General features: G+C 39.7%; 1 protein-coding gene across 2 annotated transcripts in view; it reads left to right on the top strand.

Annotated features, from left to right (window-relative positions):
* The window catches only part of NLN (neurolysin), a 93,588-nt gene that overhangs the window by 73,115 nt on the left and 3,206 nt on the right, over positions 1-17,267 (top strand). For both annotated transcript variants that reach the window (XM_081825694.1, XM_081825695.1), the window contains 3 exons: positions 8,466-8,652; positions 8,962-9,090; positions 10,319-10,455. In XM_081825694.1, coding sequence (XP_081681820.1) covers positions 8,466-8,652; positions 8,962-9,090; positions 10,319-10,455 — 453 coding nt within the window. The remainder of the gene's footprint in view (positions 1-8,465; positions 8,653-8,961; positions 9,091-10,318; positions 10,456-17,267) is intronic.

The raw sequence follows: 17,267 nt of genomic DNA, 5'->3' as shown, positions 1-17,267 counted from the left end.
ATTAAAATAATAGTGATTCTCGGATCAGGTTTTCAGTGCTCTTCATATGTGTTCTTGTTTTCAGACACAGTCCTATTCGAACCTGAGTACCATATGCTTACCATGTGCTCATAATGCATTTCTCTACCACTCTGTTATCCTTATGATCTTTTATGTTATTTTTGATCCTTTGAGATAGCCACTTTTAGTGCTGGGAAATAATGTTGCTGGTATTATGTCAATAATATATACTGATTCATGTATATATTATAATATATAGTAATATATACCGATTCATGTATATATATATATATATATATAGCCACTTTTAGTGCTGGGAAATAATGTTGCTGGTATTATGTCAATAATATATACCGATTCATGAACTATAGATGACATCATGGACTGAACTCTGTAAACTATATGGAAATATATATACATGAATCGGTATATATACTGAAATACTGATGACAGTATTACGCTGGTGATAGTGTTGGTATATGGTGTCTCTGTCTTGAAACAGTGGACTATATTCAATTCTTAGAGTTTGCCTAACTTCCTTCGTGAACACAGAATGTGTCATATAGTTAAATAGTATGTAGTACAATCCTTTGATTGGTAATCTTCTCCTGAGATTATCTTTGAAAAATATCTTTTTGTCTATTAATTCTTTCAAATATACTGTAATGTTTTAAGAACTTTTAAAGATATAAACATTGAATTACTATGTTGTATACCTGAAACTAATATAATATTGTATGTCCACTACAGCTCAATTAAAACATTTTTAAAAAGAACTTTTAAGTTAATCGTATATGGAACCAATAATCAGTACTTTTGTCTCAAAAGTAATAAGCACAAAACCACGTTTTTGCAGCTTTATAATAATTTCAAAACCTCTTGTATTGACCTAAATTGGGTGGTAGTGAATAAGGAGCTTAATAGCTCCTGTGTTTAGTAGTACTTCTGACTTCTTTGAGAAATACATAGTCAAATAAAAATTTGCCATACCCGGGCACCTGGGTGGCTAGTCGGTTAAGTGTCTGACTCTTGATTTCAGATCAGGTGATGATCTAAAGGTTGTTTGATCAAGCCCCACATCAGGTTTCACACTGAGCAAGGAGCCTGCTTAAGATTCTCTCTCTCTCGGGGTGCCTGGGTGGCTCAGTTGTTAAGTATCTGCCTTCGGCTCAGGTCATGATCCCAGGTCCTGGGATCGAGTCCCGCATCGGGCTCCCTGCTCAGCGGGAAGCCTGCTTCTCCCTCTCCCGCTCCCCCTGCTTGTGTTCCCTCTCTCGCTGTGTCTCTCTGTGTCAAATAAATAAATAAAAATCTTAAAAAAAAAAAGATTCTCTCTCTCTCTCAAAAAAAAATAAAATTCTCTCTCTCCCTCTCCATCTGCCCCTCCCTTCCTCTCTCTCTTTCTCTAGTTAAAAAAAAATTTTGCCATACACATCCACTAGATTGATTTTAAGATATGGCAGCTCAGTGTTTGGTTCCCCACTTTGGCCTTGTGCAAGTGTGATGACCAGAAGAGCTCGTTGGAGCTTGTCGTAGTAATATTTAAATGTGACTGCCGGAACATCCAGTTTTCAGACATGTAGGTGCGCCAGTTCAATATGTGTACTATTTCATCATTCAGCAGATGAGTTTCACTTATATTTTCTTGTGTTAATACTATGGGGCATAGAATTTTGAAGATAGCAATCAAGAGGTGGCATCTCTAGTATCTGTTCCTGTTTCTTGACTTTATTGTGGTTTGAGCTCTCAGTAATCACTGGCCTTTTGAACTTAGCTAGAAAAGAAAAGTAATGCTTCTTAACAGCTTCCATAATGATGTCTGTGTTGGTGTGCACATTAGGAGTAGTGAATTGTAGACTGTTAAAGATCATTATTTTAAAGCAACACAGGGGCGCCTAGGTGGCGCGATTGGTTAGGCAGCTGACTCTTGGTTTCAGCTTAGATGATGATGTCATGGTTGTGAGATCAAACCCCGCATTGGGCTCCACTCACAGTGGAGTCTGCTTGAGATTCTCTCTCCCACTCCTGCGTGTATATGCGCACGCTCTTGCTCTCTCTCTCTCTCTGTGTCTCCCAAAAAATATATAATAAATATGTCTTAAAGCAACACAGAATCACATTAAAGCCTTAGTAATTAAAAGTGAAAAGGATCGAAGGGCAGAAGAACTTCAAATTATGTAGTTCCAAATAATGTGTTAATTTGGTCAGAAGACTAATAGAGAGCTTCTTGTCTTGTAAATAAACCCTGTGGTACAGGGGTCAGGAAGGCACCCTCGGTTTAGGATAAGAACACTGCTTTAGGGGCGCCTGGGTGGCTCACTCGGTTGAGTGCCCAACTCTTGGTTTCGTCTCAGGTCTTGATCCCTGGGTCATGGGATCAGATCCCCATGTGGGACTCCACTCTGGATAAGGAGTCTGCTTGGGATTCTCTCCCTCTGTCTCTCCCCCAGCTTGTAAATGCTCTGTCTCTCTCTCATAAGTAAATCTTAAAAAAAGAAACAAAAAAACACTATTAAAACATCCATGTACTTGTTGGCCGGACTATGTGACTTTTAGCAAGTTATTCTGCCTTCTTGAGCCATCTCATTTTTCTTATTCATAAATGAGGACAGCAATTCTCATACCTACTTCCCTGGGTGCCTGCAAGATTTAATCATGTGTAAAAGGTACTTGGGAAAGCATTAAGTGCCATACATATTTGAAGTGTTCTTCTAAATATATTTATACATAACTCAACCCTTTGGGGATCAACACATAGCACAAAAGTCATAATTTAAGAGGAGGAAAAAAGTTGCTATGAGGCAAGGTACTGTCACCTCCTGTTTAAGAAATTCACAAATGCCTACCCTCAGTAGAGTTTTGGATGAAGATCTATGGAAGGTGATTAGAAACCATCTGGCTTAGCGGCGCTTGGGTGGCATAGTGGTTAAGCCTCCGACTCTTGGTTTCGGCTCAGGGTCCTGACAAGGATCCCCGTCTCGGGCTCTGTACTCACCGTGGAGTCTGCTTGGGATTCTCTCTCCGCCCCTCCCACTCATGTACACTCTCGTGCTCTCTCTCTCTCTTAAATAAATAAATTTATTTAAAAAATGAAAGAAACCATCAGATTTGTGTTTGTTTTTCTGTTGTTTTAATGTTTATTGCCTATTTGGAAATTTGATTCCCAAAGCTAGAGCAGAATAAGCAGTTTCGAGTATTGTGAATGGTGGGAAATGAGTTGAAAAAAATGTGGGTTTGTTTTATCTTCAGTATTAGTACTGAAAATAGATCCTTGGAGGAAGCCAAGGACAAGCATGATCAGACTAGCCAAGACCATACCTGGTTAGGTAAACTGGGCAGGCTGAGAAGGATAATAGCAGCCAAGATTTAGTGGGCACTGACCATGTGCCAGACGCTGTAATCAGTGCGTTACATTCATTAATTAATTTTATCCTCACAGTATTTCCTGAAGTAGATTTACCAACCTACTTCTCTTATTAAACTGTTATTCCCCCCCCATTTCCAGATGGGGAGAACTGAGACTCAAGAGGGTTGAATGGTTCGCCCACGATCTGATGGTCACGCTCTTCACCACTCTGTTGCCTGTAACCACTTTTGTGCTCTCAGTCCCACGCCCTAGAGACAGCACTGTGTCATGTGGTCGGAATTTGATCTCCCAAGTATGTATTCCTGTTGGATGGACTTTTTTCTCCTTAGCCTCTTAAATGACATTCCCTCTAAATCAACCGCACGTAAGCATGTGTGGAATGAATGAGTTTATCTAGTTCCACATCTCCCTCTGTGTAAGGTGACCTTTCAGTTTTAGTCCTCAAGTACAGTAAACACTTACCAACAACCTCGTTGCCTCTGCTCCCTACCCCCAGCCCTGCACAGTTAGAAGTGATTTCTTTCAGGATCTCTTTTTTGTTACTTTATTTATTTGTGTGTTTATTTCCTTATATATGTATATACACATGTGTACACATGTGCTTGATGTCAGCTCAGGTCATGATCTCAGAGCCTCAGGCTCCATGTTGGGCATGGAGCCTACTAAAGATTCTCTCTCCCTTTCCTTCTGCCCCTCCCCACTACCCGACCATCACCACCACCCCTGCCCCTACTCGCACATGCGAGCGAGCTCTCTCTCTCTCAAAAAAAAAAAGAAAAGAAAAACAGTATTTAAGACCTCTGCGGATTGTCTTTTAAATCATGGTGGTGATACTGATCTGCTGAACTATGGGGCTGCTGTGAAGATTAATAAGCAAGTTAGCAAAGTATTATTCAGGGTCTCTTTATTACTATTATTACTTCCATTGATGGGTAGGTGTATGTGAAGTTAAAAGTATGAACTTTAACCCTCTATTTGTGGCAAAGTCTGGGAGACAGTGGCACTTTTCTTTTTTTAATGTTTTGTTACATAAACATCTGCAGGATCCCTGGATTTAGGGGTAAATCAGACATGTCAGGATATGGAATGACTGCTAGGAAATCAGTAGGGGATCACCTCAGATAGCCAGAGTCCATTCTCCTGGGGCCTCTGAACACAGTACACTTACTGATTTCAGCAACTGCTTTTTCTTTGAGTTGGGATTTGGTATCATGAATATAAAACTTTAGTTGTGGGGCGCCTGGGTGGCTCAGTCGTTTAAGCATCTGCTTTCGGCTCAGGTCATAATCTCAGGATCCTGAGATCAAGCCCCACGTCGGGCTCCCTGCTCTGCGGGAGGCCTGCTTCTCCCTCTCCCACTCCCCCTGCTTGTGTTCCCTCTCTCACTATGTCTCTCTCTGTCAAATAAATAAATAAAATCTTTAAAAGAAAAAAAAAAAAAAACTTCAGTTGCAACCCCTAAAAGCATTCAGTCACTTAATTAGAACAATAATCCAGTAAGACTTTGGTCTTTAAATACACCAAAAGCTCACGTGACTTTTGAGCTCTAGTTTATATAATTTTGCTCCAGTTCCTGCTGTGTTGTCTGAATTGAGAAGTTAATCTCTACAGCATCAAGTGATCTGCTGTAAAAATCTGTAATAGTGTATATTTTAAGCATCCTATTGTCTGTTTAAAAAAGTAATAATGAAAAATCTAATCGTTTTAGACAACTTTCTGCCTCTCAAGAAATTATAACCAAAGAGAAATCTGAGTTTATATTGTTTTCTAGGCTTTTATTGTCAAAACATTTCTTGCAGCAATAATGCTCTAAAACTTTTTGAAGTATCACCTGCAAAGTGATTTGTTAATCAGATTACTTTTAATTCACAATGCTCTGCTTTATCTGGGAAGTATATTAACATCAGTAGTTACTATAGCCTATAAGCTACTATATATCCAACATCTTCAAATTGTTCTTATTGAAAACTATATAAAGGACTTTTTAGGGTTCTTTGGAACCTACAGTTTAAAACAAGGGAGTGGTGTTTGCTGGCTGGTCAACAGTGAGTAATCATTCAGCAGTCATGCTGTTTTGAGTGTCAGACCCCCAGCAGGCTACTAGATCCTAAGACTTGTTCAGGGTTTCTTTGTAGACTTATACAGTGGCTGACTGTGGAGTCCTTTCTTTTCAGAATTTAGTTGTTTGCTGGAAATTGAGCTTTTGAGTTTCATAGGTTCTTTGTCCTCCTCATTTGAAAAATATTTAAATGATACTGCTCAAAGGGCACACAGAGAAAACAGCGTGACTGGCTTTCGGGAAATTAGTAAGCAGTAGGGTTATTTTTAGGTTTTACTCCTTGCAAACATTTCCTTTTGTTCTTTAGAAGACATTGTTGATCTGTTCATTCATTTGCTGTGCTCTCTCCCCCACCACCCAATGGCTTTGGACAGAATAAGCCCTCTCTTCTCTACTCTGAGTGACATAACTGCGTTAATTTTTATTTTATTCAATTTTAGCTCATGAATTATTCATTTGTTCATGTTTTTCTAGGTTCTGAAATACCACCACCACCACCTCCAAACACACACACACACATTTTGTTATTTGGGGTTGATTTGCACCCTCATTTGCAAATGCTGATCGAAAAACATTCACACAAGCAGAATATACAAAATGTGTATTTTTGTCAAGATAATTGTATAGTGGTCGCTGATGGTGTGATTTATTTGCCTTTATTTGCTCTGTTAGTACTTATTTAAAAACTGTAATCTTTAGAAAATCATGCAGTTAGTATAACAGAATCCCAGGTACAGGATAGGTGGTTACAAAGGCTGACCTTTACACCCAGCCTCAGGTCTGATCCTTGAAACATCTTCCAGTACAGAGAGGAAGTAGGATTTCTAAGGAAGCACAACTGAAACCTGTTTTGCTCTTCTTATGAAAGCAAGTTTGATATAAGACTTTCCTACTTTAAACAACGTCCAGGAGGATTTAGCCACTTTGTAACATGCTAATTTAACCTTTTATGTTTTTCATTTTTCTTATAAGATAGAGTGGCATTATAGCAGTTGTGGTTAAAACCGTGGGTTTCAAATCCTCGTTCTCCTGTTAATCTTAGTATGTTTCAATTTCCTTATCTCAAAACAGAGATTACAGTATGTAGTTCATACAATCATTTTGGAATTTGAATCAGATAATCCATGTAAAGGGCCTAGCATAATGCCTTACCTGGTAAAGTCTCAATAGATGTCGATTATGATTATTGTATCAGATTGTTTTATCTAAGTGTAGGATGTTTGTTATTTTAGAAGATTATATACCAGAAAGAGGCAAAGTATTCAGTTTTCTGGAACCCTTGCCTCTTTCCTATAAGAACTTTTTATTGGGATGTCCTCAAATACAGGTGGCCTAATTCCAATGCCTAGTGAATTTCATTCCCTTTGGCCCTTCAGTATTTGCAGCTCTTCATATCTAGAATCACCGCAATTATAATAGGAAGTCAAGCAAAACATTTTTTTGCATAAAGAGAGGAAGGCAGAATGTGAAATGGCGTTGACATCTGTGCTTCTGCCCTGGGCCAAAAGCAGAATCGTTCTTTGCTGCTGATTCGGCATCCCATCTGCTGCCTCCTCCGGTGCTTCAGCCCGTCTTCCTTTCCCTTCCCTGCAGAGCCCCAGGGATGATGAAGTCAGGGAGGGATTGGGGTGTCACACATCTGTGAGGGAAACAGGACAGAGGTTCAGGGAAAGATAACACAATGATAACCCCATTCTGCAGATGACCCGGTTGGTTTAATGCTAAATCTCCTCTGCCCATGTCAATTTTACAGAAGTTCTGTGGATGGTGTGCAGGTTAGAAAACATCAGCCTGCTCTAGTGAATTCCCCTCTTTCAGATCAAGAGCTTTTCTGACATCTGAGTCAACAATTTACTAAAATTCACTTTAAAAAAAAAAAAACACTTTTTTTTAACTCTTAGCCCACACCTTCAGAATAAGCCCTTTATTTTTACAAGGGATGCTTTAACTTCTGAGCATATCCTTTGTTTGTCCAGGAAACGCGTTTCATTCACCCCACATGCCGGCTGATCCACAGCTCTAACTCCCACTGAAGTGGCTTCTTGTGTTAAGATAACCTCTTCTACCCTGCAAGGTACAACCAGGCTTTCCACAGCACAGTTATCTCAGAATCACTTATTTAAAGTTTAGAACACAAAACATAACACACATGCGAAGGATATCTGCCTGCAGTGTTGTCATTTAACTCGTTGATTTTGATTGAAACTTGAGTAGTTAAATAATAGAGTGATGAGTGCCCCAGAAAGGCATGTATTGAATAAACAAAAGGAAGCAAACAGAAAAGAGAAGTAGGGAGAAATTGTCTTAAATCTATTCATTTGTAATGGAAAAAATTTTTTTAATATTTTTACTTCCAAAGCTTAAGGCTCGTTTTAACTCAGACCGATTTTTGTTTTCAGTTATGTTTCCTGATGATTGTTCCAAGTTTGTCTATGATTCAAAAGAATGAAATATTGGGCGCCTGAGTGGCTCAGTCAGTTAAGCGACTGCCTTCAGCTCAGGTCATGATCCCGGAGTCCTGGGATCGAGTCCCACATCGGGCTCCCGGCTCAGCGGGGAGCCTGCTTCTCCCTCTGACCCTATCCCCTCTCATGCTGTTTCTCTCTCTCTCTCTCTCTCTCAAATAAATAAATAAATAAAATCTTTAAAAAAAAATGAAATATTAATTTAACATAGAGTACTTGGTGGTTATTTTTCAGGCTGCTTGGCTACTGCATTTTGCTTTCATTTAAATTTGAAGTTATCCTAAAAAAAAAAAAAAATTTGAAGTTATCCTAACCCTTTATTCAAAGACACAGTTGACTCTGATTCTGACTTAAGTTTTAGAGAGTCTTTTTTTTTTTTTTTAATATTTAAGTAAACTCTATACCCTCTGTGGGGCTCGAACTCACGACCCCAAAATCAAGAGTCGCATGCTCTACCAACTGAGCCAGCCAGGTGCCCTAGTTGTAGAGAGTCTTAATTATGATTCATCACATAGGCAGTTTTCATTCAGTGCTTTAAAAAAAAAAAACAAATACTTCTATGTTTACTTTCTAGACTGATTTTGCACGGTTTAGTGGAACAAATGTGGAAACTGACTTTGTAGAGGTGCCATCCCAAATGCTTGAAAATTGGGTATGGGACATGGATTCCCTCCGAAGATTGTCAAAACATTATAAAGATGGAAGCCCTATTATGGATGATCTGCTTGAAAAACTTGTTGCTTCCAGACTGGTCAACACAGGTATGACTTGTAATTTTAGAAGAGGAAAATACGTTAGAATTGCTTAATAGAGAATTGCTGGCATCTTCTCCCATACAACTTATTTCCCCTTTAATAATGATGCTAACGTGGGGAGGGAAGACCGCTAAATATACTGGGATTGTGTCCAAGAAAAAAAATCCATCTCCTTTTAAATCTTAAATGAGATACCTTGCCCCCATTTTGTAGTATGTACTACAGGCATCAATTCTTGAAATCTTTGATCTTGTGATATTAGAACACATAGTTCTCTCTTCTCCAAAACATGCCCAAACATTCTTATGTTATTAGGTCTTCTGACCTTACGCCAGATTGTTTTGAGCAAAGTTGACCAGTCTCTCCATACGGACGCATCGCTGGACGCTGCAAGTGAATATGCCAAATACTGCACTGAGGTTTTAGGTGTTGCTGCTACTCCAGGTTTGTAAATACTGCGACTTGAATTCACTTTTTCTGTCAGGCGCAGGGTATACACCTACCAGCCCTGCCAGGGAAGGTAGAGTTGGTCAGGCAGCTTACCTCATGTAATTTGTTTCTGATTCCTGTAATCAGGCCATGACTTTCAGATAAGCTTACCATGTCCATATGAGTTATCCTATCCAAATGTGCTTAAAGGAGAGGTGGCTCCCACTTTGCCCCATTTTCGTGTAATCAGGCATGAGCAATTGGCCTCCCCCCAGAGCAGAGAAAGCCATTCACATTTGGCAGTACCCACCTGGCTCCTCCCTCCGTGTACGGACAGCGACTTCCCAGTGATTTCACTAAGAAATTGGCAGAAGGGGCAATTTTGGAGAGAAGCACAAGCTTCTGCCGTGTTTCTGTGTTTGGTTCTGAGATCGGTTAAGGCAGTTTAACTAGCACTTTCTAACCCAGTATTTATGGCATTCATGTGGATGGGTAGGTGCTCACACGTGTGTGTTCACATTTATAGTTATATATATTTTAAGCCAACATGTAGTTGTTCATGATACATAGTTTGGTATGGTGACTTTTTTCACCAACGAGGTCGTTATTTAAATGAATCCATCACATTTATAGTGATACTGAAGATCAGAAGAGTTAATTGAGTCAATCCAGGCTCCTCACTTCCTTTTGTGATTTGTTTAGAGTAGACCATACAACATCTTTGTGCCTGAGGCCACTTTGACAAAAATCCTTTTTTAAAAGTAGCCCTAGAGATAGATTGTGTTGGTAAAACCTTTTTAGCTTTTTAAATAAAGAGTTATTTTTCAGTAATTATGAACCTAAAATAAGTGCCATTCTGACACATTTTAGATATAAAGAGGTGTGACAAAGAGTAGGCTTAGGATTAGAGTATCTGTAAGACACATGTGTCTAAGGGATAAGAAAGGACTGAGTAGTTCTGAAACACCGAGCTATCTGATGGGTGTGGACAAAGCCTCTGAAACTATTGTTAGGCATTCCAGAGCTTAGGGCCGAAACCATCTCGGAGGTTGAGTCATCATAGCAGAGAAGTTTGTAAACATCTTGGCCAAGGGCACAGGTAAACCCAGGGAGTACTACAGGTGAGATCCTGCTTGTCTCTTCTCCCCAGTGTCTGGACTCCCCATAGGGAAACCTTAGCCAGCTGATAACCTGATTATTAACATTGGCCATCACATTGATTGAAATGTATCTTTCTTTAAAGGCACAAATATGCCAGCCACTTTTGGACATTTGGCAGGGGGATATGATGGCCAATATTATGGATATCTTTGGAGTGAAGTATTTTCCATGGACATGTTTTACAGCTGTTTTAAAAAAGAAGGGATAATGAATCCAGAGGTATTGTATTTTCTTTTCTCCTTTTGTTAATTTTGCAATTGCTCCCTCCCTTTTAATTCCTAGTATAAAATATTTATTACACCTAGATTTTAGAGTAAGAGATTTGGTAACAGCTTTTAACTTTTAAGTCTTGCATCTTATCATATCATACATCATTAAGTTGTAGTGTACAAGTGACTAACTCTAATTCTGTAAGTTAAAAAAAAAAACCCTGCATTTTCTTGCTTATTAACATTCCAATATATTGCATAATTAAAATTCAAAGCTTTGTTTATGCATTTGAGCATTTATAGCAGCTAGTTTTGACATGTGCCGTACAATGTTTTAGTTCTATAGGAGGTTGGGAAAGAAAGGTAAACTCCTTCCTGATAGAAATGGTCTGCGTATGTTGGGATATTCTCTACACAGTTTCTTTATACATTTTCTGTGGGAGGTACCCTTTCTCTGTGGCTGGCATACCCCACCTACTACGGAGTTTGTAACCCAAATGCCTCTAAGTAATTTGAGCTGCTTCATTAACCTGAGCCATTCCTTTCTGTGTACAGTGAATTGGCTGCCAGGTGGCTACCAGCCAAACCTTCCTGAGTTACAGTCCCCCAGTTTCCACTCTTGTTGAAGACTCAGCTGTCAGATTATTTCTAGGGCTGATGCATTTTTCCAGTGTGCTTTTTATTCTGTTTGATTCAGAAATTAGAAGAACAAATTATCAAAATCAGGCTCTTTGTTCTTATTTTAGCCAACTGATTTGTTCCCCTAAACTTTTGTTTCTGGATTGCATAGTGCCTCATACATATACTGAAATACATTGCTGTAATTTAGATCATCATCCCCCCAACCTCCCCCACCCACCCCAAAAAAAACCACCCCCAGGGCACCTCCATTCTACACTAGCCTTTCCAATCACACCATCTTCTATCCCACCCTACCCAGGCTCTTAAGTCACTGTATGCTTCCTTCCCTTCCCTGGCCAACCTATTACGTTGGTCAACCACTGACTGTGCTCATAAATATCTTGACTTCTGCATGACCTTCAGCCTAGTGCCCAGCCCTGGATTCCTCCACCATCTCACTTAGATATGGTGCCCTTGGGATTCAGAACTTTCCGGAGATGGTGTGAGTCCATTAACGTGCCCCAGTACAAAGTAATGCTATCTGACCTGTCTGGACAACCAGTGTTACTCTGCTGTCCTGTCCACCTCCTTTATTGAGTTCCCCTGAGTCTCTCACTACCTTTCTGCTCTCCACTAAGAAAAGTAAGGCCATCGAGACTGAGTACTTCATCTTTTTTTCTCCTCATATACTTCACTACTTCTTTCCTTCTGCTCAGGGATGTCTCTCATACCAAGCCTTACTGGTTTGCCATCTTTGGGAAAAAACTGGGGTTATTGCTACTGACTTTGACAACCCTATTGCTACTATTCAGTTGTTCTTCCTTTTACAGCCTAATTTCTCACTGTAAGAAACAGTCTTGGCAAACCTCTTTTATCTGGCTTTTGCCTCCACCAACTGAACTGGAAAGTTACTTTCTCTCCAGAGTTACCACTGATGACCCAGTCACCAACTTCCAAAGGCCCTCACCTACCATTTTTTTCTTTTTCTTTTTTTTTATTTCCTGCTTCTTGTTATTCCTCTCCTTGTTCACAGTCCTCAGCTTAGCCATCAAATCCCTTCCTTACTTCCCAGAACTCTTTGTGTCAGCCAAATTTGTGTGTTCCTGTAGCTCTTTGCACCTTCACAAATTTGTTCATTCTCTTTCTTCCACCTAAAATATGTGCCTTCTTGTCTGTGCCTCTTAAAAATTTTACCATTCTGAAAGGCCCTACTCAAATGGCCACTCACTTATGAAATCTTCCAAATCATTCCAACCCAAAGTGGCCTTTCCATTTTTTGAAGAGCAGAATGGACTTGGGCATGAGGGAAGGGCTCCAACAGCTTTTTCTTATGTCTGGAATTTTTAATATAACTCTTAGAAAAAAAAATCAGGTTATAGAATATTTTGTACCATAGAATGTAAATTTTTACTTTAAAATGTAGTTTAGAAAAAGAGTACATCAAAATGTCCATTCTTAACTTCGGGTGATAACTTGATGAGTGATTATTAAATATTTTTCTGTGCTTTTTGTGGAGCTTTTCCTTATTTTTACATAGAGCATGTATTATTGCAGAAATCAGAAATCAATGATTAAAGACACACAAGGTCTAGTTATATAAAGGTGCAATTATGACCTGTTACTGGCTCTTACTAGTTGGTGAGGCTTCCTGGCAAAAGTGCTCCGGTACCTTTTTCAATTAGGCTTCCTCACTCACCTCCTCTGTGCTTCCACTCACACGGCCACATCTCCAGTACCCTCCACCGTGACCTCTTCTCTTCCATCGGTCAACAGAGCGGCCAAAGTGCTGATCCCAGTGGACCCCAAGGAACTTGCAGTTCCGGCAGACTCAATCCCTGCCACTATGCTTCCATGTACTTCCTCTTATTCTCAAGCTTCACAGCTTGGCAGGCAGCCAGACTACTTTTAATTTAGACCAGGGACCTGGGTTGAACTTGGGGAAAGCAAAATTCCCAACAACTTGGAATTGTTGGCTTTGTAATGTTAAAAACAGTTTTCAGTTTTACTATAATTGTGGATTTGACATTGCTATATATTATTCACTTTACGCTGTGAAGCTAGCTTTAATCCCTTCCTTTTTGTTTTCCTGTCAAATACTCTGGGATATCATGTCATTTCTTGCTCCCCTGCTGTCACAACAGTAGTGAATCTGGCTCCAGTGACAAGGGGAATCCCTGTGCACCCCACCCTCACACTCTTCCCTGCAGTGGCAGATACTAGAACAGCTTTTTAAATAGCTGTTTTGTTCCCTCCTACAGTGCACTGTTTGTTTGGTTTTGCTTACTTTAATTTTTTTTTTTTGCTGCAAATGTTTGCTTTAAAGTAATACCTTATTTACAAAATTCAAATACCCACTTATTAAAAGTTAGTACTTTGAGACAGTAATCCCGTTCTACAAAAAACATCAGTCATTATTACAGATTTGTTGTGATGAAGAGAAAGAATTTTTTTTGTTTATTTATTTATTTATTTATTTTTAGTAATCTCTACACCCAACATGGGACTTGAACTCACAACCCCAAGATCAAGAGTTGTGTGCTCCTCCAACTGAGACAGCCAGGTGCCCTGAGAGACTTTTCGTAGTATAAGGAAATACTGAATTTGATCTGAAGTCATGGGTACCAGAGCAATCACAGTGTATCTGCAGACTATGTTGTCTCAAGGCCCTCACCCTCCCGAGTGTGTTTTATGTTTTTTTCCTTATCATTGAATTCTGCTATATTTTCTAGAAAGTTTTCAGTAGAAAGGGACCAGTTATTATTGCCCAGCACAGTGAGTTAAAAAGATTGTTTCCCAAAGCCATTATAAAAATTCTGTAATAATAAGGATAAATAATAGACTCTAGAAACTTTCAGTAATAAACCACAATAAAAGCAAGCAAACAAATAAAAGGACACCTTGAAAGGAAGGAGAATTAGACTGTCTTAGATTTCTTAATAAGCATCACAATTGAGTACATATTGGTGCCACTGTAACTATATAAGGTTGACACCTTTTTTTTTTTTAACTGAAGTATAGTTGACACATAATGACATGTTAGTTTCACCTAGTAAGTGTTTGAATCATTTTGAGAAGATAGTGGTGTGGCCCTTCAAGGAATCAGAGCCTGCTGTTCTTAGTCCCCAAACTGCACGGAGGCTGGAGACTAAAAGATCACGGACTGTTGACATTATTGGTCCTGGTCATTGATATCAACAAAAGAACATCTCCAGGCCTTCTCTCTGTAACCTCTTACCATCCTGCAAAGCTCAAGATCTACTCTGAGAAACATTCCAGATCTTAGCAAGCCTAACTAGAAAGTACCTTACTCACTGGGAAAACCATAATAGGAAGGATCAAATATAAAGCTTTTTTTGTTGTTGTTAAGGTAATCTATACCCCTAGTGTGAGGCTCGAACTCACAACCCCAAAATCAAAAGTCAGATGCTCTACCATCTGAGCCAGCCAGGCACCCCAAACCTATAGTCTTCTGAATACCAAATGTAGCAATAGGATATTTTATGGTACGATGGTTTCATTCTGTTTTGAGGGCTTCTATCAAAGTATTAGAATTGGCCACTTACCTATAATAGCCAGAAGTTTGCTACCTCTGGTTTTATTTGTGATTTTCTCTTTTCTTCATTGTAAATAGATAGACCATCCTAACTATTTAATTAGTTTGTTAAATATATTCTAAAGTCTATGAGTGCCTTGTCTCTCCTACTTAATAGTCCTACTGAATTAGGGAGTCTATTTCTTCTTAATAACGGAGATGAAGTCTCTTATGCTTTTTTTAGCTTTATTAGGAGACCGAACTAATTTTAAGGAGATGCCAAGCCAGGAATGCATCCGTGTCCCTGCTCTGTACATGAGACGCTGAACGTAGGGCCAGTGAGAGAGGGGTGGAAATGAAAGGAGAGATGGATGACCACTGAGGATTACTGAGTGCCCCTGGATGCCATGTGTTACACTAGGGAGTAGGCAGCGTACTGAAATCATCTCTAATTCCCTATCGACTAAGTGAGGGAGGCATATTCCTCCTTGACAGGTAAGGAAACCAAGGCCCATGGTCACAGAGCCGAGGGTGAAGCCAAGATTCGAATTTGGCCCTGACTCCCAAACTCCTGAACTTGCTTTAGAAAACATCATGTTTGGGCGCCTGGGTGGCTCAGTCGTTAAGCGTCTGCCTTCAGCTCAGGTCATGATCCCAGGGTCCTGGGATCGAGCCCCGCATCGGGCTCCCTGCTCGGTGGGAAGCCTGCTTCTCCCTCTCCCACTCCCCCTGCTTGTGTTCCCTCTCTCGCTGTGTCTCTCTCTGTCAAATAAATAAATAAAATCTTAAAAAAAAAAAAAAAAGAAAACATCATGTTAGAGAGGATTTGCACAGTTGCCAATAGATACACTCTAATCGTCCAGGATTAAAAACCACACAGGTGACTAATGTGACTTACCTTCATGGAATAGTTAATAGAAGCTCTTACTATCTACAGATCGTCCTGAAGGATTTTTTTCAGCATGAAAAATCTCCATGGTTGTCTTAGAACTTCTTTTTCTGCTTTCCTCTAGTTCAAGTTTCTTTATTATGTAAACAAACTAGAACAACTTAGGGCAAAGACTCCTTCTGCCTGTGGCATATGTCTCCCAGACGGTGTTCTCTCACCCAGAGAGCTGGTACCTTCCGAAAACACGAAAATTCACTTAACTTTTCTTCTTTGGTTGGTTGGGTTTTTGTTTTTAAAGAAAAGCAAGATCCTATTACCAAAATGACTCTTAAACTGTTCTCCAAACTTCATTGCGAAGGAAATGAAACTATTAAAAGACCATTGCTCTGTAATTCAGGAAATTGAATCAACTTGTTTGGAGCCGTACTCAGGGCAGGACTGGAGCTGTGCTGAGCCGCGTACCGTGTGTGAGACGGAATAGCGCCTGGCTCCACGGTGGCTGGACTGTTCGGAGGAGCCCTGAGCCACTTCTGCACAGTATCGGGCAGCTCCCTCAAGAGCCTGCTTTTCTTTGCTCCCTAAGACCACAGTCCTCTGTAACAAATGACACTGTTTTGTGAGACATCAGCATTTTGGGAGATTTATTCTTTACCTTAATCTAGATTTTCATTGACGTTCCTATAATAAATGTAGAACGAAATAGGTCTTTTTAATAAGTAAAAGAGTCTCAGATCTTGAGCATTAAGAATTTCTGCAGGTAAATATTAATTATGGAGGTTGGATGGTGGGTACATAGGGTTCATGATACTGCTGTCTTCACTATTAGTATATACTTATATTTTTTCTATTAAAAAGGATTAAAATATTTTTGTAATTCTGCACATGAATTTAATTCACATTTTCTAAGTTCTTCCTGTATCACTACAGTCTTTCTTCCCCAGCCTGCCCAGTCCTCCTGCTGATTCAACACTGTAGGCAAATGTAAGCACATTGGACAATGAAAGAAGGGGAAGGGAAGGAGACTGTGTTTGGGCTCAACACCCCTGAGCTGCTGCTACTTAGAATAATAAAGACTGTGGCAGGAGTAGGCATCATTCATGTTTTAGGTTCTCGATTGCTGTCCTAACAGTCATGAATTGCTGCAGACCAAGTAAGAAACTACATGTCATTTTTTTTCCCCTAAAGAACATTAAATCTAGCTCTAAGCCTTCATTACCAGGTTTTCAGGAATTCAAATATCAGCGATTACAGGCCCTACCCTTTTTAAGAAAATTTATCCAAAGCTTATAAATAAAGCAACAAGATTACTACATGCCTTTTCAATGTCCAACTAGAATATTGTCCAACAAGCCCCTCTAAGGATCATTGTGTGTTCTAGGCCCTCCACCTGTCACTGTGGTAGCCACCTGTGGCTGTCAAGCACCTGAAATGTGGCTAGTGCCCCTGAAGAATTGGGTATAAAAGTAAAAAACACAGATTTTGATGACCTGCAACAAAAAGTAAATCGCAGTAATTTTTATATTGATATATGTTGAGATAATGTAGATATAGTGGTTAAAATATTTTATTAAAATTAATTTTACCGAGGGTTTTGTTGTTGTTTGTTTTACTTTTTAAAAAAAGCAGGGAGGGGCGCCTGGGTGGCTCAGATGGTTAAGCATCTGCCTTTGGCTCAGGTCATGATCTCAGGGTCCTGGGATCGAGTCCCACATTGGGCTCCCTGCTAGGCAGGGAGCCTGCTTCTCCCTCTGCCTCTGCCTCTCTCTCTCTCTCTCTCTCT

Source organism: Leptonychotes weddellii, chromosome 7 (assembly GCF_054177405.1).
Source record: "Leptonychotes weddellii isolate Sample4059 chromosome 7, ASM5417740v2, whole genome shotgun sequence".
In the NCBI taxonomy this organism is placed as follows: domain Eukaryota; kingdom Metazoa; phylum Chordata; class Mammalia; order Carnivora; family Phocidae; genus Leptonychotes; species Leptonychotes weddellii.
The sequence above is the reverse complement of the archived record's forward strand: the minus strand, read 5'-3'. Positions and strand labels throughout refer to the sequence as shown.